Genomic DNA, 22,186 nt, shown 5'->3' on the forward strand with positions numbered 1-22,186 from the left:
GGTCGCAAACTTCCGCCTTTCGCCCCTTTCGTAGCCAAGGAAGGGGTGCCTCCTCACGTACGCCTAGCCACCAGCCGCAGAACCAACCTGCGCGCGGTCGCGGACGTGGTTTCCGCCGAGGCAGTTCTGGAGGTAGACGCGGTCAGCCCACATCCACCCCGGCAGCATCCGCCTCAAAGCCTTCCTAGTCCGAGCTTTCAGGCCCATTCCACGCCAGTGGGCGGCAGAGTTCGCCATCACCTGCTCCACTGGCGGTCCCTCACATCGGACAGGTGGGTGCTGCAAATCGTCCGAAGGGGCTACTCCCTCCCCTTCGAGACGACCCCTCCAGCCATGCCACCGCAGCACCACCGTATCTCAGGGGATCATTTGAATCTTCTCCACGAGGAAGTTTCGGCTCTCTTTGCCAAGGGGGCTGTTGAGCGCGTTCCGAGCCCAGAAGTAGGTCGTGGTTGTTATTCCCACTACTTTCTGGTTCCCAAGAAGGGCAAAGGGGGCCTACGCCCTATCTTGGACCTCCGGAACGTCAATGCCTTCCTCCGGAAGGAAAGGTTCAAGATGTTAACTTTGGCACAGGTTCTAGCTGCCCTAGACCCGGGAGACTGGATGGTAGCGTTGGACTTGCAGGACGTATATTTCCACATCCCCGTCCTGCCGGCCCACCGGCGTTACCTGCGGTTCACGGTGGGTCAAGAGCACTTTCAGTTTACCGTGCTCACCTTCGGCCTTACCAGTGCCCCTCGGGTGTTCACGAAAGTGATGGCGGTGGTCGCAGCTCATCTGCGCAGATCAGGGGTTCCAGTCTTCCCCTATCTCGACGACTGGTTGTTGAAGGTGGGCTCGCCCCAGGCAGTCGTCTCCCACCTCCAGACTACGGAGGATCTCCTGCATTTGCTGGGTTTTCCATCAACGTGCCGAAGTCACACCCGAGTCCCTCTCAGAAGCTCCTCTTCATCGGGGCAGTTCTCGATTCGGCGCAGTTCCGGGTCTATCCACCGGAACAGCGGGTCCGGGATATTCAGGCCCTGATTCCCATCTTTCGGCCTCTATCCTGGGTTTCGGTCAGGCTAGTGTTGCGGCTTCTGGGGCTGATGGCCTCCTGCATCCTACTAGTGCATCACGCCAGGCGGCGCATGCGGGCTCTGCAGTGGGACCTGAAGTTTCAGTGGGCCCAGCATTACGGCAACCTGTCCGACCATGTCTTGATCTCGGAGGGCACTGCACAGCAGTTGCAGTGGTGGCTCACGGACCGCGATTGGGTCAAGGGCAAGAGCCTCTCCCTTCCCCAACCGGAGCATGTCGTACTGACGGATGCGTCCCTCCTGGGATGGGGTGGCCATATGGGAGAGGCGGAGATCAGAGGCCTCTGGTCTCCGGCGGAGTCTCGTCTCCACATCAACCTGTTGGAGTTGAGAGCGATCCGACTTGCACTGAAAGCCTTCCTTCCCTCTGTCAGGGGAAGTGTCGTGCAGGTGTTCACGGACAACACCACCGCCATGTGGTATTGCAACAAACAGGGCGGGGTGGGGTCGTGGACCCTTTGTCAGGAGGCTCTGTGCCTCTGGACATGGCTGGAACACCAGGGCGTCACCCTAGTGGTTCAACATCTGGCGGGCTCTCTGAACGCCAGAGCAGACGAACTCAGCCGCCGGTGCATGATGGATCACGACTGGCGTCTGAACTCCGAAGTGGCGCAAGGTCTCTTTCAGCAGTGGGGAGAGCCTTGGTTAGATCTATTCGCCACCGAAGAGAACGCGCAATGTCAGCAGTTCTGCGCGTTGGAATTTCCAAGGCGGCACTCGCTCGGCGACGCTTTTCGTCACGAGTGGAGTTGCGGTCTGTTGTACGCCTTTCCGCCTATACCACTTCTGCCCAGAGTGCTGAAGAAGATCAGGCACGACCGGGCCCAAGTCATCTTGGTGGCTCCGGATTGGGCACGAAGGTACTGGTATCCCGAGCTACTCAGTATGTTGACCGATCCTCCGATACGTCTGCCCCTTCGGGAGGATCTTCTGTCGCAGCAGCAGGGGGCGGTCCTACACCCGAACCTGTCCAGCCTCCACCTCCATGCGTGGAGATTGAGCGGCGGCAGTTGATGCCATTTGACTTGCCTCCTGAAGTCTGTGATATCATTCTGGCAGCCAGGCGTCCCTCCACAAAGACGGTATACGCCTGCCGGTGGAACAAATTTGTGGCATGGTGCACAGCAAAGGCTGTGGATCCCCTTTCCGCCCCTCTTTCTTCTTTCTTTGGCCCGGCAGGGCTCTGCCCTGGGCATCTTGAAAGGTTATCTGGCTGCCATCCTTGCCTTCTTGCGGCTTCCTGATCAGCCTTCTCTTTTCAAGTCCCCTGTAGTTACACGCTTTCTAAAAGGCATTACTCACACGTTCCCTCCTGTCCCTTTTGTAATGCCTCAGTGGGACTTGAATCTTGTTCTCACATTTCTAATGTGCGCTCCCTTTGAGCCTCTTCATAATTGTCCTCTTCGTCTGCTGACGCTTAAGACTGCTTTTCTGGTAGCCATCACCTCGGCTAGACGGGTGAGTGAGCTCCAGGCTTTATCATCAAAGCCTCCTTTTCTCTCTGTTCATCCGGACAAGCTTGTCCTTCGGCCTCGTCCCTCCTTTCTTCCGAAAGTGGTGACCCCCTTTCATCTTGGGCAGTCTGTCACCTTGCCCACCTTCTTTCCGCCTCCGCATCCTTCCAAAGAGGAAGAGAGGCTCCACCGTCTGGACCCAAAACGTGCGCTCTCCTATTATCTGGACCGCACAAAGCAGTTCCGGGTGGACGACCAACTTTTCGTTGGATACGTGGGTGCTAAGAAGGGGAAAGCTGTGCACAAACGGACCATCTCTCGGTGGGTCGTTTTGTGCATCAAAATTTGTTACTCCTTGGCAAAAAAGGACCCTCCTGTTGGGCTGCGCGCCCATTCTACTCGGGCCACGGCGGCTACCACTGCTTTGGGACGGGGTGTCCCTTTGCAGGACATCTGTCAGGCGGCAACGTGGGCTTCGCTACACACGTTTGCCAGGCATTATTGCCTTGACAGCCAAGTCCGGAGGGATGGCTTCTTTGGCCGTTCTGTCCTCCAGGACTTTTTGGTGTGATCTTGGTTCGCAGACCCACCACCGGGGATGGTATTGCTTGGGTATCTATTCTAAGGTGAGGAATCTAACTAACGTGTTTCTTTCAGATGAACAAGTTACTTACCTTTGGTAACGATGTATCTGTAAGAAACATTAGTTAGTTAGATTCCTCACCGACCCACCCATCCTCCCCGTTCTGCGAACTGACATCTAGGGTTAAGGTTATCCTTTTCAGGCCCCTAGATTTTCTTTTTGGCACCAGTGTCGGTCTTTGCATGGCTCTGCGTTCCTGGCGCGGAAACCTATGTACAAGAACTGACGTCAGCGCGCGAGGGCGGCGTCTAAGTACTCCGACGACGTCATTCCGGCGCACGACGCCGACGACGGACGCGGAGCCGCAGACGACGCCTAGCGACGCGCAAGGGGTATTGCTGACGAAAAATCTTCCGGATCCAGCCTGACGCCTGGGGATATTCTAAGGTGAGGAATCTAACTAACTAATGTTTCTTACAGATACATCGTTACCGAAGGTAAGTAACTTGTTCTTTACACACGATGAGGCTGCTGGTAATTTCTTTCTAGAAGCAAGTAAACCCACCTTACAATGCAGCAGTCAAATAACTATGTGAGCGTTTCTCTAGGAGGCACTTTTATGTTCATCAAGAGCAAGAAAACCTCATACCACAAAGCAACACATGGCCTATACATCATAAACTCAATTCTCTGAATATTGACAGCAGAAATGTTTAGTGTGACCAGTCAAAACTAGGTAGGTTTTCATTGGGATTGGGATCTGTGCTGGCATTGGTTTTATATTACCCCACATCAGTATAACCTAGAAGAATCACTGATTACAGCCCCATGTTCTTTTGATGACATACAGCAACTACAGTAGTTGTCTGGAAAGTATGAAAACTGTATTTTTGGACTCGTTGTATATGCCATAAATATGTGCCGATGGGTGGAAAACCTTTATTCTGCATTAGCTTATTATAATATGTATTTTTATGAAATTGTAAAAATGGTAATGTTACTACTATAGGCCCCTCACATACAAACCTATCAGTGGAGGTGTTCATCTCATTTATTTACACCACGACATTAGGAATGTTGAATGTTATGACACTAAGACAGATTTGCCTGGCCTCAAACATATATATGTTGCAATATCCCAGTGGGCAGACTGAAAACATACCTTTAGTCAGGAGTGGGGCCTGAGCGCCGTTTTGGACTTGCAATGATAAATATTTCATGAGCACATTGCCCTATTCCAGAAGAAATTGTGGACCAATTGGCAAAAAAGGATTGTCTCGTTTGAAAACAAATTGTGAAAAGCGGTTCCAATATGTTCTGTTTTGAAATCTGCCGAAGTTGCATTTTATTCGAGATTGCGCTCAGTCTCCTGTCCAAAGATTACTGTCAGTAGCCTATAAAACAACAGAAACATGATTTATGTTTTCTTGGGCCTGTCTTTTGAAATAACAGTTTGATATTCTTTCATACTTGCTCTGTGGATAGCGCCACTCATTCCTAGAAGGGTTAGCACTGCCCCATAGCGTTAGGCATTCCCCCCACCAAATTGTGCCCCTACTCTGGAATGTATGTTTTTTTACTATCTAATTGGGTGTTTTATTTATTAACTTTTGCATTTTAATAACTTTTATTGGAGCTATTAATGGATTTTTACATTTTTTAGATATTTTATAGAGACTGATCGATTGTGATGGATATTTATCAGAATTATAATGTTATGTACTTTTTATGCATTTTTCTAATGCGAAATAAAGTTCATTGATTGATCGTATGTCTTCCTTTTAGTTGAAATATGTTGTTTTATATATTGTTTTAGTTTACTTGAAAGTATTGCTTGTTTCTAAAGGAGACTTCTAACTGCAGATTCCACACCTTTTGAATATTCCTCAGGTGTAAGACTGGATCCAGAAACATTTCAGCAGCGCCGCTGGTAGGTCCTGCCACAGCTCCGTTCAGAACCTAGATAGGCTTGACCCCAGCACTCTTGGTTGATTTGAGGCTGCCCATGCCCTCAGACACAAAGCTCCAACAGCAAGTGGCTGTCACTAGTGTGCCAATTTCCAAACTTGGGATCTTATTAATAGATGGAGTCCAAGTCACAGAGGTGGGAGGACGGCAGGGTCGATGAGGAATCTATAATAGGTAGAGACTCTACCAGAAAGAAAGTTACCAAAGATAACTTTTTCTTCTGATAGAAACTTTCCACTGCAGATCCCTTACTTTTGTAATGGATTCGAAAGCAATATCTGTGTGGAGGTGGGTCTGTGAATGGACTCAAACCAAAACCCAGGACCGACTGGGTGAAATACCCCTCTTGGCTCATCTGGCTATCCAGACAGTGTGATATGTACAGATGGATGCTCACATAGCTGCCTGGCAGATGTTCAGGACAGGAACTCCGCTTACCAACACAGTAGCAGCAGCTTTGTCTCTGAGGAATTATCATGCAGTCCGCCTGGAGGCTGCTTTTTGGGTAATGTGTAACAGATCTTAATATAGAGCACCATCCAGCGGCAGATGGTAGCCTTCTGCCCGGCCTTACTTTTTTTCACTCAGGCGAACGCAGCAAAGAGCTGATCGTCCATCCTGTGTTCTCTAGTACTCTCGATGTAAAGCCTCCATGCTCTTTTGGGGTGCAAGCATGAAGTCCATGCGATGGAATCGCTTCTCCTCCTTACAGGGGTGAGATAGAGCAAAGAACGCAGGTAAGGTGATATTCTGATGACGTGGAACGGCATCACAACTTTCTGCAAGAAAGATGCTCATGTCCACAGCACCAGTTCGATTGAGAAGAAGGAGGTGTATGGTGGGTTGGCACAGAGAACTTGAAGCTCACTTATACACCACGTCGATGTTAAGGCGATGAGGTACACAGTCTGCAGAGTGAGAAGCCGCAAGCAACAGATATGAAGCTGCTCAAAGGGAGTACACAACAAATAAGTGAGGACCATTTTAAGGCCCCAATGAGGCATGACAAAGGGAGATAGAGCAATCAGATGTTTTAGACCTTTCAAAAAACACATCACAACTGGTGAGTTAAATAATGAGGTCTGATCCTGCATCCCAAAAAGACAGAAAGATGCCCTTTAACTGTGCCCAGAGCAAACCCTTGCCTGGTGAGAGACAAAACAAAAAACATCATATAGCTTTAGCTAGAGGAGGTCAATCTGCTGTGTGCCACACCAAGCCACATTTGTACCAACGACAGGCGTGTACAGTTTTTGTCGAGCGATACCTGGTTGCCAAGATGACATCGACCACCTCCTGATTCATCAACGCACTGTCACTGCAGGCTTTCGAGTCCTGACTGAACCACAGGCAAATATGATTAGGATCTTTCATAGACATTTGCTTGTTTCAGTCCTTACAGGACTTAAGACCTGTTGTTTTGGAAAGTGACATTTCCCTTGCACACTGTAAAATTTGAGAGATAAGGGGTCTCAGAGAGACAAGAGGCGGTAGCTCCAGATTTGCATCTGGTAGCACGTAAAGAAACGTACTGGCCTCACCATGCAGTTCTGGACGTAATTTCCGAAACTGAATGGCATCAGTGCAGAGCTGCATGGGTCCACCTGTTGCCACGCAGAAGTACTGCTGAAGAGTTTCTGGATCCAGTCTGATACCTGAGGAATAGTCAAAAGGTGAGAAACCTGCAGGTAGACATATTTTATGATTGAAGAGCGTTACTGAATGTATGTCATTTGTTCTTCACAAACATTACAAAAGACTGCTTGTATGTTGCATGCTTTTGGAATTAGTATGTGCAATAGGCGCAGGCAGATAAATTGGGCTTTGAATCCAGAATTCCAATTTACAAATGTAATGAAGAGATGGAGTTTTGGTGAAAGTTTTCATTTGAACATGTGTTTGTGTATAACTAATGAGGTGTTTTATGTGCATAACTAAAGAGAGGATTAAATCCCTGAATTTCCTGTGCATTTAAATATTTAGTTGTGCTGCTGATTAGAGGTGGTAAACTTTGAACCCGCATCTAATCATTCATTGTAATTATTAATTTGTCAGTTATCTTATTTGTTACTGATACTGGGTTAACATTTTTAACATTTTAAAAAATCTACAGAAATGGCCGTAAAACCCTGAGAGGAAGGGTAGATTACTGTTTGAAACATATTGTGGCTTTATAGTGTTGGTTGTTATTGTTAATGTTGCCGAAATGATATGCTGAAAATGTTTTTAAAGACTTTTAAAACAAGACACAGAGATGCGACTGAATTGAAGTTGATATGATGAAAGCACCTCACATAAATAGACTATTTGATGCCAATATACCTCCAGCTCTGAAATTAATTATGTGAACCTCATTACTGTGTTAGTGAGGTACACTTTATAAGGTCAACAGGTGTCCAGTCAATCAGTCATCATCTGGAGTAAAATCCTCCTTGGATTTGGGTCGCGCAGTATGTGGGCAGAAGAAGAGATTGATAAAGTGCGATATGAAGAAGCAGAATTAAACTATACTCTGTTACCTCTGTCTTGTCATAGTGCTACCTGAAAATAGGATACTCCTAAGAAGGAATTTCTCTCAATGTATTTACCTTGGCCTTCAAATACAGACTAGATTTTCTTTGTATCAAAATATGTTATTCAAAAATTAAAGTTGAAAACATGAATGAGCATAGTAATATGTGTTTTTTCTCTTGATAGGGTGTTGCTAAAGATGAGATCCTAGCCAACAGATTGCTAGACTTACTGATGAAGAATGCTTTCCATGAGAAAAGAGCTGTCTTCAGACATAACCTGGAGATAATAAAAACAGTTTTGGAGTGCTGGAAAGATTGTCTTTCTATACCTTACAGGTAACCAGGATCACGCTGGCATCTCATACAATTTTCTGAGTGTTTTGGCAGGAAGTGCCTTGTCACCGCAGTAGGTGGACATGTGAGGGATTTCTTTCACAAATAGAAGACGATTAATTCAGACCAGTGGGACCTTTAAAAAAAAGTATTTGAGGTGCTCTCGTCTCTTTTGCAGAAAGCCACCCATGCTCTCTGCTGCTTCTCCTCCTCTCCCATTCATACATTTTCATGGTAGTACTTTTAAAGCTTTTTAAGAGGGAAGCAGTGAAAGGAGTACTCTCTGCGTACCAAGGAAGGTGGGAAAGTTTTACAGCTGACGTTTTATAAACCCCAAGAAAGTAGACAGCTACATGCCTATCCTCCACTTCTGTTCTCTTAATAAATATTGGGAAAATAATTCAAATGGTTTCCGTTCAGCAGATCCTTCGTGCTCGTCTGGTTTAAAGCTGGATGATGTTCTTATGTATCCCAAATTTGTTTTTTCAGGTTCTAATTTGAAAATGTCTGTCACTTTCTGCATTTAACTGCGGGGGGTGAACACTCACGTTTGTGATCCTCCCTTTGATATTTCGACTTCACCAACAGCATCTGCACACTAATGACAGTGGTCTCTCCAGAGAAGGGGTTTCATGCCTACCCCGAACTGAATGATGGGCTGATCAAGTCCTCTTCCAGCCAGATTATGCTGCGTCTTCTGAAAACAATAAACCTTTTGCACAGTTTAGGTTTGCCAATGTAGAAAAGTTCTCTCTGGTTCCTTCCTAGAGAATGAAATTCATGTGATGGATCCTAGACACTACTCTACAGCCCCTTTTTCCTCTGCCAGATAGCATAGCTGACATTCAGCATGTGATGTCCCACTTTACCAGCAACCAAGTCCTCCAGACCAGGTCTATCAGTCAATTGTTGGGTATGATGCCCATGTTCATTGTTTTATTCCCTGATGCCCAGCTTCAAACGAAACCCATTGGAGTGGCAGGAAAGCTGGAACCTATTTTATGGTAAGGTAACATACAAGATTCAGTTGTTGAAGACGTTAATTTGTCAACTGAAGCGGTGATCCCTTCAAAGACCTCTTTTGTCTTCCTACCCTTCTGTTGACAGTGGTCATGGATGCTTTGAAGATTGGATGTGTAGCATATTTGGGTGAAAATGCAACAACTGATTTACAGAGCCCACAAGAGAGGCTTCACCTACATCACCTAAAGTGATGGAGTTCTCACCCTTCTGCCTGTAGACGGAGTGCAGAGCACTCATAGGGTACTCTTTTCTATCAGACGTCATGAAAGTTCTCCTGGGCCCAGGTGACCTTCAATGAAGGTTGTTTGTTCCAGGAGGTGAGGAATGTTCTCCTCTTGGTTAAACCCCTTTCTGTAGAGGTTTATTAAATATTTCAGTGTGCACAGCCTCTAGTTTGAAGAGTGCTCAATGTTGGTACTTAGGGTGTCAAATTACAACTACCAAAGCTGTGCATCGGGTATGCCTAGATGTGTGTTGTATACTCACAGTTCCATGAGATCCAAGCTGCAGTTTACGGATGAGTTTGAACAAGGTTGAACCCAGTCGAGGTTGCATGTATTCCTGTTCGAAGGGGTCATGGCCTTTCAATTTGGGATTTATAGGGTCCATTGAACAATCAACATCAAGGCTCATTTCCATATTGTCACTTCCCATCTGGAATGGAGCATTGGGTTAAAATAATATAATGTGGCCCCAACAATTCCCAGTGGCCGAGACTTTTGAAAGCATTCCGTCCATCCTGTATTGTTGTGAGAAATGAAATAAACCAACACTGAAGGTATATTGCCACAATTGCAGCTGTATTTCCTTCCTTGTGTGTGTCTAGTCTGTGTCACCTTTTCATTGAGCATGGTAGGATTTGTGCTCATCCCTATTCTAGTTATTGGATGTTCTGTGTTCCCTCTTAAAAGGACTAAATCCAGTGGTACTTCCCAGGTGTGTGGTCAAGCAAAAGTGTGGAAATATGGGCATGTCATAACCTTTTGCTCTTTAAAATGGAAGCTATCATGTTATAATCCAGTGTTGAAGTGATAAGTCATTGTGTTTAATTTGATAAGCTTTAATGAAGATTGACTATTTGCTCTACATAAATGCCTAAAATAAATAACTAAACAATTATATTTTTCGATGTTTATATGAATTTCAATTTTTTGGCAATGTTAAGAGCTGCAAGAATTTCACAGTAATTACATTTATTATCGTTTTCTAGCTTAATATTTGAAAGATTTTCCAGTGGCGATCCCAATGCAAAAGACAATTCTGTTGGAATTCAGCTTCTCGGATTAGTCCTTGCCAACAACTTGCCTCCATATGATCCGAAGTGTGGCATTAATAGCGATAAGTAAGGAAAATATATATTTTGGTTTACAAATGTACAGAGAATTGTATATGGGATTGGTAAACAATAGGTGTTGAGTTACTTGTAAAATAAATTTGCTGTGTTAAGCTATATTTCAAGCAAATGAGCTTGCAATCTGTTTAGACCAATGGATAAATGTTTTCTGGAAGATCTCAGCCACACTTTCGATCCCTATCTACTCATGTTTACCTGCAGTCTTTGATTCAGCTTTCCCTTGTGGGTCTTTGGGGCAATTTCAAAACAATGGACCCGTGACAGATTTGATGAAAATATGACGCAGAAGTAATTATTATACACTAAATTTTGTTATTGGGCATATACCTTTTATCTAACTCCCTTTACCCATTTGTAAATTCTCTTATTACTGATTGTGGTTTTCTTTATTGTTTTGTGCATTTCCGATAGATATTTTTCCCTGCAGATTCCTCACCTCATTAATCATCCTTTAGGTGCCAAAGTGGAGCTGGAAAAGTTAAAACAGTTCTCCTGTGTCAGTGGATGGTGCCACAGCCCCAACTTGACTTTGTGCCTTCCAGGATGCGATGTCATGAAGCTGTGTATGGCTCCACCCCGGTGCTCTGACATCTGTTTCTTTTTTTCTGCACCTGTTGACATAGATCAGTCATTGCTCCTCGCTTAAAATTCAGTTTTAAAAACTTGCCTCTGGGGAAAACTGTATTTTAAAGTGATCATATGCAAGTGGGCTGAATTTCTTGAATTGTCTTTGCTGGTGGTAGGGGTTAAAACAAACATATTTACAGAGATGTTCCACTCTGAACACTGTTAGGTTTGCCTTGGATAAGCCGACCTCTGCATAGGGCATCAACTGCCAATTTGCTTGTTGTCATCATCTGGGCCGAAGCACCCCAACATATCGGTCTTCTTTCTTTTGTCTCTTGATGGTCTGGAACTATGGGCCCCCTGACTTCTCCCAAACTAATAACTCTTTTGCATCCCCTCTACATGCAGAGTCTCAGTTGATCGAGGTGATAGGCAAGAACTTAGTCTCATCAAGGAGGTTGGTTCTTTGTTCATGCAAAGCCACATGCCTGTTGTCGCACTACTCCTATGCTGTTTAGAAAATGGTGCAAATGGTCGTTCCCCTTCTTATGGGCAATGTGAGTAGACAGTTTGCAGATGTAGTTTGTGGTGGATTTGGGGTTGCCCACAAATTATTGACACCAGATTTGGTGTCCAGGCCTAAGAGTCATTTTATGATTCATCAGAGAAGCGCTTGAAAATGCTCCACTGATTTCTCCATATGTATCTAAACACATGTGATGGATGCAGTTCTCCAGTTTGGCAGAAAGGCTTCCTTGTCCTTTGATGGGACTATGTGAAGTTGCACCACTGTCTGGACTTGGAGGTTTGATTCTTATGCTAGACTGTCCCAGTTATGGCTTGAAAAATGTAAAAGGCTTTGAATATGACCTTATAGATAACACCAGCCTAGATATCAGTCTATGTATTGCAGAGGCTAGCAGGGATGTGGTTCCCTTTAGGCATACTGGGATCAAAAGCAACTGTTTTCTACTTCCTCCTCACCAACCTCCACAACCAGGCTGTTTTAATGCATCCTAGTGGGAGAGCATGTGCCTGATGGGAAAGATGTTTCTATAGGATGACTCTCAATTCTTAAAGGGCTATTGGCCTTCTGCTTATTGTGGGGATTTGTCCTGTGTTGCAGGGGTCCATATACTTGACATAATTCCTTTTCTGCCCATCTGCTGGTTTTAAAGTATTGCTTGAACAGTTGAGGCTCTTGATCTCCGGATGTTCCGGTAAGTTGAAATTCTCTCTGCTTAGGGGGTGCTTTCATGTGTTTACTGGCAGAAATTGTTTGCGTTTTATTCTTTACCCTACTGTATGGACATTTTATTCTTTGGTCCTACTGCCTCTTGGACGAATCTTGCATTCTAGTCTAGGTTAATTGCTTTTCAACCTATAGTCTTGCTTCAGTGGGAGCCCCATCTGGATGTTGTCTGTCACTACAACAGTGTCAGATGGGCTGTCCTTCTGTTGCATTGTGAGATCTATGGAAGAAATCCCTTGGAGCCTCAATTCTATTTTCGTGGCTTCCCCCATTCTTCCGCTTTCGGATAGGAAGGCACCTCATTAAAACAAGAGCAAGTGATTTTATTGACACAATTTGGCTGGAGAAGAGGTGGCACACATTCTCTAGCTCTTTCGTTTTGAGCTTCCACTTCTGTTGATGATGGATCTATATCCTTGTGACAGGATTGGGTTCTTGATACAAAACTTCATCTTGGATTGTCTGGAGATCATAGTGAAGTAGTGATGACGTAGGCAGATATGATTTTCCCTTACGGTATCGCTTGTTATTTTGACTGTACGCTGCCTCTGTCATGACTGTGTTTAATAGTAATGGGTTGCGCTTTATTAGGGCGATGATGTGAAAGCTGCTAATTGCGATATGCTAGTGTTGTCTTTGAACCAAACTGGCTACTGGGGTAGGAGGTGAAGGGGGCGGTGCTTATTCTTGTTCTGTGTTTTCTGTTTACATTTGATCAGTCCTCTATGGGCCCTGATTTGGTGATTTGGGTTCATGCACATTTACTTTATGGCTATTTCCATTTGTGTCTGTATATTTGATCTTCATGTTTGAAGCATTTTGAGTTTGAATTTGATGGGCTGTCTCTTTCTATCCATTATATTATAGCTTCTAATGTGGGGTTTACACCCTTTGCGGTCTTTCTCCTTAGTCTTTTATATCTGTCTGAAGAAGAATATATATATCTGTCTGAAGAAGAATATAAGGGGTGGGGAATACAATCATTCTTCTCAGATATTGCATTTCACATTATTGGTTTTGGCAATGACCTAGCTGGCCAATCCATTCTGTATATGCTGATTCCAATTTAGGGCAGGACGATTAAGAAATGGACTGTAATCCAGCTGCTTCATTTTAAAATGAAAAAGGAATACAAATGTATATGAATGGTCAGTGCTGTTGTGGTCTCAATCCTAGTTTGTCTGGTCGAATCCATTCTTTGCATTGCCCTGAAGTGTTCCTAGTGGGCACGTAGGTTAGAGGATTAGACTGTAGTGAGTAATTAGATTCTACTCTTTTACTATACATTGTTTTCCACTTTGAGTTTGCCAGAATGGATGTCCTTTTGGGTCATAGAGTTACATTTTGAGTAAGTAATCTCTTAAGGCCCACCTCCGGAAGTTCTGCTTTCCTGTTTCGTGAGATCCAATAGAAGTATTCATCAGGCACATCGTTACCAAAGGTAACTCATCCATTTAACTAAAACATGTTTACTTCTCCACAATTGTGTTTTCCTGAGATTCACACAATTGCATCCCTGCACACTTAAGAATGGGGCATCTCTAATATATATTTATTGAAAAGAGTAGGTTTGTGTTTTTTTGTCTTTGGGTTTATTAGGGGACTATTTCTATAATGGGCAGTCCATATATAGCCCACATCTGTATCCCATCGAGGATCAAAGTTTCCTGCCATTGCAACAGGAATTCTGGTCACTGCTTCTCCATTTTCTCTGCCCTTTGTTGATTAGCTCCGAGACGTTACCTTATAAGAGGATTTCAGTGTCTGCATTTTGTGAGGTGATGTCAGTTGTGCTATAAGAAAGGTTCTGAGCAATTTAGTTATAAAAAGTTTCACTTCCCACTCCTTGATGGCATGGTGCACAAGGGCACACTTCTTACAGACCTGGGTGTCATGTTTGCAACCCAGGCATCAAAGACAAACACTTTTGATATCAGGGGCTTCTTCAAAATCCTGATACATGTGGAGTTGACAGGATTATTAAGCAGTACAATAAAAAATCTTTGGAGGCTCAATGTCTCCATTGAAGGGTGCAGAAGAAGGTAGCGGACATCACACCAATGGACGGCACCTCGTACAGCTCAGTAATGTCATATCTATTGAGGTACTGGAGTTGAGCTGGAATCTTTGTGCCACCTGTCGGGGCGGGAGAGCCATACAGTGGATCAATTCACAAGCAGCAAGATTGCATCATCTTGATAGTTCCAGAGACATCTGTGGCTACTGGCATCCTGCATATTGTTATCTGAAAGAAACACGTTAGTTAGATTCCTCACCTTAGAATATCCCCAGGCGTCAGGCTGGATCCGGAAAGATTTTTCGTCAGCAATACCCCTTGCGCATCGCTAGGCGTCGTCTGCGGCTCCACGTCTGTCGTCGTGCGCCGGAATGACGTTGTCGGAGTACTTGGACGCCGCCCTTGCACGCTGACGTCAGTTCTTCTTTTTTCCGCGCCAGACAACACCGATCCAGGAAGAGCTTACCCCTTTAGTCACTTTTTGACTAAAACTTTTTGGACTCTTTTGTCTACTCGATTCGAACTGGTGCCGGTAGGATGCCCGTGTTTAAAACCTGTGACTCCTGTCATCGACTGATGTCGGTGACGGACCACCACTGCCGGTGCCTTTACTGTCTGGGGGCCGACCACGATGCGGAGTCGTGCCTCGACTGCTAGGCCTTGACCTCGAAGGCTAGGCGGGAGCGGTCCTGTAAGCTTCTCGAGCTCTGACACTGGGCTCCGCGCCGTTCACGCTCCCGGTCCAGGAGGAGGTCGAAGGACCGGTCGCGGAGCAGCAGCCACCACCACCGCTCGTCGGGGTCGAAGTCTTCGGGTAAGTCGAAGCATGCTAAGAAGTCCAAGAGGCGACATCGCTCTTCGGACTCCCCTCGCCGGTCGCGCAACTCGGTCGAGGGTCCGGGTGGTACCACCCCCGCGGCTCTGTCGGAGCCGCGTCCGTCCCCATATCCACCGGTCCCTGGGACTGACGCGACTCCGGCGGAGATCAGTGCCTTCCTCTCGGTCATGAGGGGCCGGCGCGCCTTCAGCCCAGCGGGCTCGACTGGGCGACCTAGCGAGCCGGCGGCTCCGGCCCCAGCGCCGTCGTCGACTTCGGTCCCGACGCCACAGGTCCCCGTGGGATCCAGGCCTGGATCTCAGTCGGTGCCGGTCGACCTCACGACGCCTCCTCCGCCGCGCCAACACCGGTTCCACCCCCGGCGCCGTCTCCGGACGATGCCGTTCCCCGGTTCAGCCCCGGTCCGGGCCCGGCGCCGGTGCAGCGCCGTCCGGCGCTGCAGCCGACACCGATGGATGACAATTTCATCTACCGTCCGGCTCCGATTATTCCCCCTGTTTATCAGAAATCGGATGCGGGGGCGACTGGGAGGGGTCTGAGGACCCTCTGGCCATGCAGGCCAACTTGTCTCAGGACTGGGCAGATGAGCTGGGGAATGCCAGTGGTCTGGACACCTCTGGACTGGTTTCATCTCTCCTCCGTCTGTGGATTCGGAGGAAGGTGCTGCATTTTCAGTGGTGCTGCGCAAGGCGGCCGAAGCCCTTGGGCTGGAGCTGCCTGCTGTGGCCGTGAGGACTAACCTCCTCACTGAAGTGCTTCAACCGTCAGCAAGCTCCTCGGAGCCTCTGCTGCAGTTCAATGAGGCACTAGTGGACGTTCTGTAGGGCACCTGGTCCAAGCCCTCCACAGTACCTCCTGTGGATCGGAACGTGGCCCGGCGCTACCGCCCTGCTCCGGGCGACCCCAGTATTCTGTCCCAACACCCCACGCTTATCCAGGCCTCTACTTCCCAATCCTCCTTCCCGTCCGCTCCTCCGGATCGTGAATCCAAGAGGCTGGAACAGTTCGGTAAGAAGCTGTTCTCTTCCCTTAGTTTGGGACTACTGTCCTTGAACACCGCATGCCTCTTGGACCGTTATTCCCACTCTCTGTGGGATACGGTGGAGGACGTGCTGCCCCAGTGTCCAGAGGAGGCCCGGACGCGGCTCGCCCAGGCTCTTGCCGACAGGCGGGATGCAGCACGACATGCGATTCGATGTGGACTAGACACTAGGGACTCGTTGGGTAGGGCGATGTCAACCACAGTGGCGCTCCGCCGCCATGCCTGGCTGCAATCTACGTATTTCTCAGGGGATGTCCAGAGCACCCTCATGGATATGCCCTTTGATGGCACTCGCCTTTTTGGCGGTTGGTCAGGAGCATTTCCAGTTCACGGTGCTCCCCTTCGGCCTCACCAGTGCCCCTCGGGTTTTTACGAAAGTGATGGCGGTGGTCGCAGCTCATCTGCGCAGATCAGGGGTTCCTGTCTTCCCCCTATCTCGACGACTGGCTGTTGAAGGCGGGCTCGCCCCAGCAGGTTTTCTCCCACCTCCAGACTACGGCCGACCTCCTGCATTTGCTGGGGTTCTCCATCAACGTGCCGAAGTCTCATCTGAGTCCCTCCCAGAAGCTCCTTTTCATCGGGGCGGTTCTGGACTCAGTGCAGTTCCGGGCTTATCCTCCGGAGCAGCGGGTCCGGGATATTCAGGCTCTGATTCCCATCTTTCAGCCTCTATCCCGGGTTTCGGTCAGGTTGGTGCTGCGGCTTCTGGGTCTGATTGCCTCCTGGATCCTGTTAGTGCATCACGCCAGGTGGCGAATGCGGGCTCTGCAGTGGGACCTGAAGTTTCAGTGGGCCCAGCATCGGGGCAACCTGTTGTGGAAATTTAGCTTGCAAACTGAACATTATCTGCGCCATCTTGCCTCTCCCCAGCGCCACGCACAGCGAATGCACGGCCGCCATTTTAGGCACCCCACTCTCTCCCCACTCATTGTCAATCGCCAGCGCGGTCCCCTTGGCGCTGCGAGCATCCCCCGCGCGCTGGCCACCCCGCTCTCTCATACAGGCCATAAACCCTCTCTTTCTGCGCGACCCTGCTACGGAACCACTTCCGACCGACAACCCATACATGGTCATGCCTCTCCTTTGATAACCCCCTTCCTCTGCGCCCCATTGTCTGAACTGGTCCCAGGCCATCACCTAGCCCTGCGGATGCAGTTTATTGCCCCTACTGTAAGGGAAACACCCCACATCAAAGGGATTACAGTAGATCAAAGCCCCTACTCCCTGAGACCCGACCGGTCACACACCCCCCAGGAATTGGCGGAATACCCTGCTGCGCAATAGCCATCTCCTACTGTGGGTGGGGTGGGAACTCCTACTGTATCTATGTGTGGGATCGGATCTGAACCGGGGCTTCAGGGGATATTCCCCCCGTACATCAAGGGAATCTCAAGAATGTACTATGTGTAATAAAGCAATAAACCAGTGTATAAGAGACCAGGTCTCAGAGATGCAGTTAGAGCACCTCGTGACGATACCTTGCTGTCTGATCTGATGTGTTCTGCTCCGACGGAATAAAACTTTGTTTCCTGCCTTCCAGTCTCCGGCGCCTGCCTCTTTTATTGGTAAATTATCGAGTGGTATGAGAGGCGATTACCGCCGGGCAAATACTTGAAAGGTTATCGACCGAAACTGCCGCTACCATTTAACAATTGGCGTCCCAAACGTGGGGCCCATCAGCGACACGTGGATCCAGTGGGAGAGGTCCCGACGACAGAGTGAACGACTGCAACGATCGGGAGAGCTCCTGCCCAATAGACCCTCGTCTGGCAGCCGATCATCCGAACTTCACTGGTTCCGAGCAGACCTCTCTCTCGAGTGATCTACGGTCCTGACTGGGAACCATCAGGAGTGCCGCGGCAAATACGGAGAGTAGAGGACGATCGGGCGCTGGAGGCGGAAGACGAGAAACTGTCCACGCGGTCCGGGTAAGGTCGTGATACACGACAAATTGAGAAATAATTGATTGATTGTTTGATGCTTTGGAAATACTAGTATTGCTCATTGATTGTTCTTTTTGAGATATTCGCTGTCTACAAACGGGGAGGAGTAGAAATACTCTCTCTCTCTCTCCCTTTGCAGATAGTGAAGGGTAGGTAACGCAGACTTTTGTCCCCGTTGAAACCCGTCGTGCCTATCTTTATCTCCCCATTGATTGATTGTCCGAACATTGATTGTTTTGAAGAATAGTGCTTTTTGAGATATTCTCTGTTTGCAAATAACGTAGAATAGGAATATTCTGTCTAGTCTTTGCAAATAGTGAAGGGTAGGTAACGCAGACTTTTGTCCCCGTTGAAACCCGTCGTGCCTATCTTTATCTCCCCATTGATTGATTGATTGATTGTCCGAACACTAGTTGTTCGATATTGGTTCTTTGGAGGTATTCTCTGCTTACAAATAACGAAGAATAGAGATATTCTGTCTAGTCTTTGCAAGCAGTGAAAAGATAGGTAGTGCTGACTTTTGTCCCCGTTGAAACCCGTCATGCCTATCTTCTCCCCACTGATTGGTAGTTGGTTCTGCCCGGACCGCTTATTAGAGGTGAACCACCCGGCTCCACTGGAAGGCACCCCTAATAAGGACATGTTCACTAAATATGGACTAGTTGCCGTAGCTTATAGCAAACTGTGGCATAAGTATACCAAGAAGGACCCCGAAAGTCAGTGGCCACTGATGGGATCCTTCGACGACCATAAGATAGAAGCGCTAGAAATAGCTCTGCGTAGCAACAAGACGACGCCTACTATGCTTGACAGTATCGGCATGTGGCGCAAAGAAGCGACGCAACGGAAAAAGAGGGAAGAAGTAAAAGCAGAAAAGGAATTACGAAAGGCAGCTCACCTTGCCGCTAGAAAGTTAGACGAAGACATAAAGGAGAGAAGGGAAACTAAACTAAGACAGGAGCCCGAAACCTCAGGCCAGTACGCTGTTAGGACCCCTTCTTTGCTCTACCCTGAGTTGTCCTCCAAGCAGCGAACGAATGACGAGTTACTGTTAGGTCCCCTGATCATTTACATGCCCCCTCCGTATGCACCCTCCCAATCAATAGTGCAACACCCACAACCCCCGAACACGAGCGAAAGCAGTACAGGGGCCTCGGCCCTCACGGCCTCCGCGCCGGCTGAGCCTCTTGTGCCGAACCCAACGTCGACTACAACGCTAGACGACCATGAGATAGGAAAGAAAGAGTCCACCAGAATGAATCGATTAACTAAGGATGAACGAGCAGGAATTGACAAGATAGTAGGGACGCTGGTGGAACGAAAAGAAAGTGAGGAGTATATAACAGACGTGTATAACTCGTACGCCGACAGCCGCAGACGACACTTCGTCGTACGGCTCTGTTATCACGCCCTGAATGCATATGAGGATAGGTACCACGATAAAGGTCCCGAAGGCTTAGCGGCCCTATATAGGAAGGTAGACATTGGGGAAGAAAGAGAGGGCGATGTAGCGAACCTCTTCACTCGTACACTCGAGGTCTACCGACACCTTAAAGAACATGGACAGACCACCAAATCAGAAACCCCCATAGCAACTAACCCTCAGGGAGGAAGGTCCGATGCCATGATGCCCATTAAAGAAGCTGCCCCCTACTGGGTCCCCCCACGGGGTCAGGGAACACACGACGACATCAACCACCAAGATGCGAAGGGAAGGGTTGTATATAACTGGGTCTACCAGCCGTGGGACCGGCAAGATATTTTGACCTTTAGAAAGACTCTACCCGACTTGAGAAAGAACCCGACCGCCTTCTACACTGAATTGGGTACAGCCTTAGGCTCAACGATAATGACGTTAGCAGATATCGACTTGTTCTTTGGGCTATGCCTGCCGGCTGATGTGTGGAAACAAATCCGGAAAGTTGACCACGCTGAGCCGTTCGGATATACCTGGGTACAACTCGATACCATAGATAAACAGCGAGAACCAGGACAGAAACCCCCGAAGGCCATCTTAGAGCTCCCAGACAAGATTGTACTAAAACTGAAGACTCTAATCCCAGAAAGAAAGGTAGACTGGTCGATAGTGACGGCTTGCCGCCAGAAACCCCAGGAGGATGTGTCTGAATACTTCTCCCGATTCGAGACTGTGTTCTCCGATTACAGTGGCCAAGACATGACCACCGCAACCGGACATCACCTCTTTGTCCAGAATTATGTAAAGGGTCTGTCGCCAGAAGTTTCCCAGAAACTACAGACCAGCGAGAGTAGTTGGGCAGCCTCCAAACCCGCAGCAATTCTCCAGATGGCCCAGTACTACGAAAACCAGAAGAACGAGAACGATAGGGCATCAGAGAAGAAGAAAAAGGAATTAAAGTAGAGGGTGATGATAGCACAGTTGCAAGGGGTGACCATAGGAAGGGAACCCCCAAAAGAGAATTACCAACCAACCGCCCCTAGAAAGCTACCCCCTAGAGACCATACACCTACACCCTACAACGGACGGAGAGACTTAGATGGGAATCAATGTGCGTTCTGTAGAGGGTTCGGACACTGGAAGTCCCAGTGCCCGGCCCTTCTGGAAATGAACAAGAATAGGGACCCCAGAGACACAGCCTATGACCCCAGAAATAGAGGACAGGGACGAGGGCACACGAACAACACCATCAACGACAGGCCAGGCAGACCGAACACCTTTGATCGCCCCCGACAAAACCAGTATCAGCAGTCCGACTACGAGAGCACCCAGGACTTCGCATAGGACCGCCAGGGACAAGGGAGGGATCCAGTCGAACTCCGTGTTGACCAGCAAGGTCCTTACGTCACCGCTAAGGTCTTGGGCACAAAATCTCCATTCCTGGTAGATACTGGGGCGACACGTAGTGCGTTATCTAAACGACTTATTCCTAGGGCACCCTTGTCTGGCTCACACGTAACCTCAATAGGCTTTGACGGAACGCCCTCCACTAACCCCTTATCAGCACCAATCTCCTTTGACTTAGAAGATAACACCACTGACACGACCTTTCTGCTCTCCTCCAACACCCCCGATGCTATTATGGGGCTCGATTTGCTAAAACATTTTCGAGCCACCATCAGATGCTCCCCAGACGGAGTTCGAGTCATCCTACACGATAACCCAGATCTATCCAGACCCTGTCACACACGACGTATGCTCTCTATAACCGATGCTGATACGTCCCTACTCGACACATTACCTTCACATCTATGGGCTAAAACCGACTCAGATGTAGGGCGCATGGTGATCGACCCGGTACACATAACCGTCCGACCGGATGCAGTGCTCCCAAAGCTTCCACAGTATCGGATATCACCCGAAGGCGAGAAGGCATTGGTGGAAATCATCGAGTCCCTGGTCGAGGCAGGAGTGGTAGAAGAAGTAGTCAGTAATGTTTGCAACAGCCCTATCCTACCCATTGTAAAGAAGCAAGGCGAGGGGGATGAGAAAGCCTACCGTTTCATTGTTGACTTGCGAGAGGTTAACAAAGTAGTCATACCCCAGTACCCCGTAGTCTCAGACATCACCACCATCCTCACCCTGATTCCATCTACTGCCACCATCTTTACTGTTATTGACCTCAAGAACGCATTCTTTTCCATCCCCATCCACCCAGACAGCCGCTACCTGTTCGGCTTCACCTTAAAAGCCCGTTCGTACAGATTCTGCAGGGCACACCAAGGCTACACTGAGAGTCCCAGTATTTACAGCCAAGCCCTCAAGAGACAACTGGATGCAGTCCAACTACCCGATGGAGTGGTGTTGATACAGTACGTCGATGACATTCTTTTGGCGGCCGACACCACTCCTCTTGCCGTCACAGCCACCATTCACCTCCTCCGCTTCCTTGCGGAGAACGGTCACAAGGTCTCCAGAAAGAAATTGCAATTCTGCCAGCCCCAGGTAACGTATCTAGGCCACCTACTATCCAAAGACGGGAGGAAACTTACCCCTGACCGAATTCAAACCATCCTAGAAACCCCCGTTCCCAAAACTCAGAAGCAAGTACGATCCCTAGTGGGCCTCACCTCCTTTTGTCGACAGTGGTTGCCAAACTTCAGTCTTACCATAAAACCTCTGCTTTCCCTGCTGGCTAAGGATGTCCCCTTCCCCCTCCCCTGGACACCTGAATGTCAATCCTCCTTCAAAGAATTACGAGACGCCCTCTGCTCGGCCCCAGTCCTAGGAACCCCAGACT

General features: G+C 48.1%; 1 protein-coding gene across 3 annotated transcripts in view; it reads left to right on the forward strand.

Moving 5' to 3' along the window:
- The window catches only part of PRKDC (protein kinase, DNA-activated, catalytic subunit), a 2,754,228-nt gene that overhangs the window by 1,306,543 nt on the left and 1,425,499 nt on the right, over nucleotides 1-22,186 (forward strand). For all 3 annotated transcript variants that reach the window (XM_085605657.1, XM_085605658.1, XM_085605659.1), the window contains 2 exons: nucleotides 7,785-7,936; nucleotides 10,167-10,298. In XM_085605657.1, the coding sequence (XP_085461783.1) occupies nucleotides 7,785-7,936; nucleotides 10,167-10,298 (284 nt within the window). The remainder of the gene's footprint in view (nucleotides 1-7,784; nucleotides 7,937-10,166; nucleotides 10,299-22,186) is intronic.

The sequence above is a fragment of the Triturus cristatus genome, chromosome 5_1, assembly GCF_964204655.1.
Source record: "Triturus cristatus chromosome 5_1, aTriCri1.1, whole genome shotgun sequence".
NCBI classification, from domain to species: domain Eukaryota; kingdom Metazoa; phylum Chordata; class Amphibia; order Caudata; family Salamandridae; genus Triturus; species Triturus cristatus.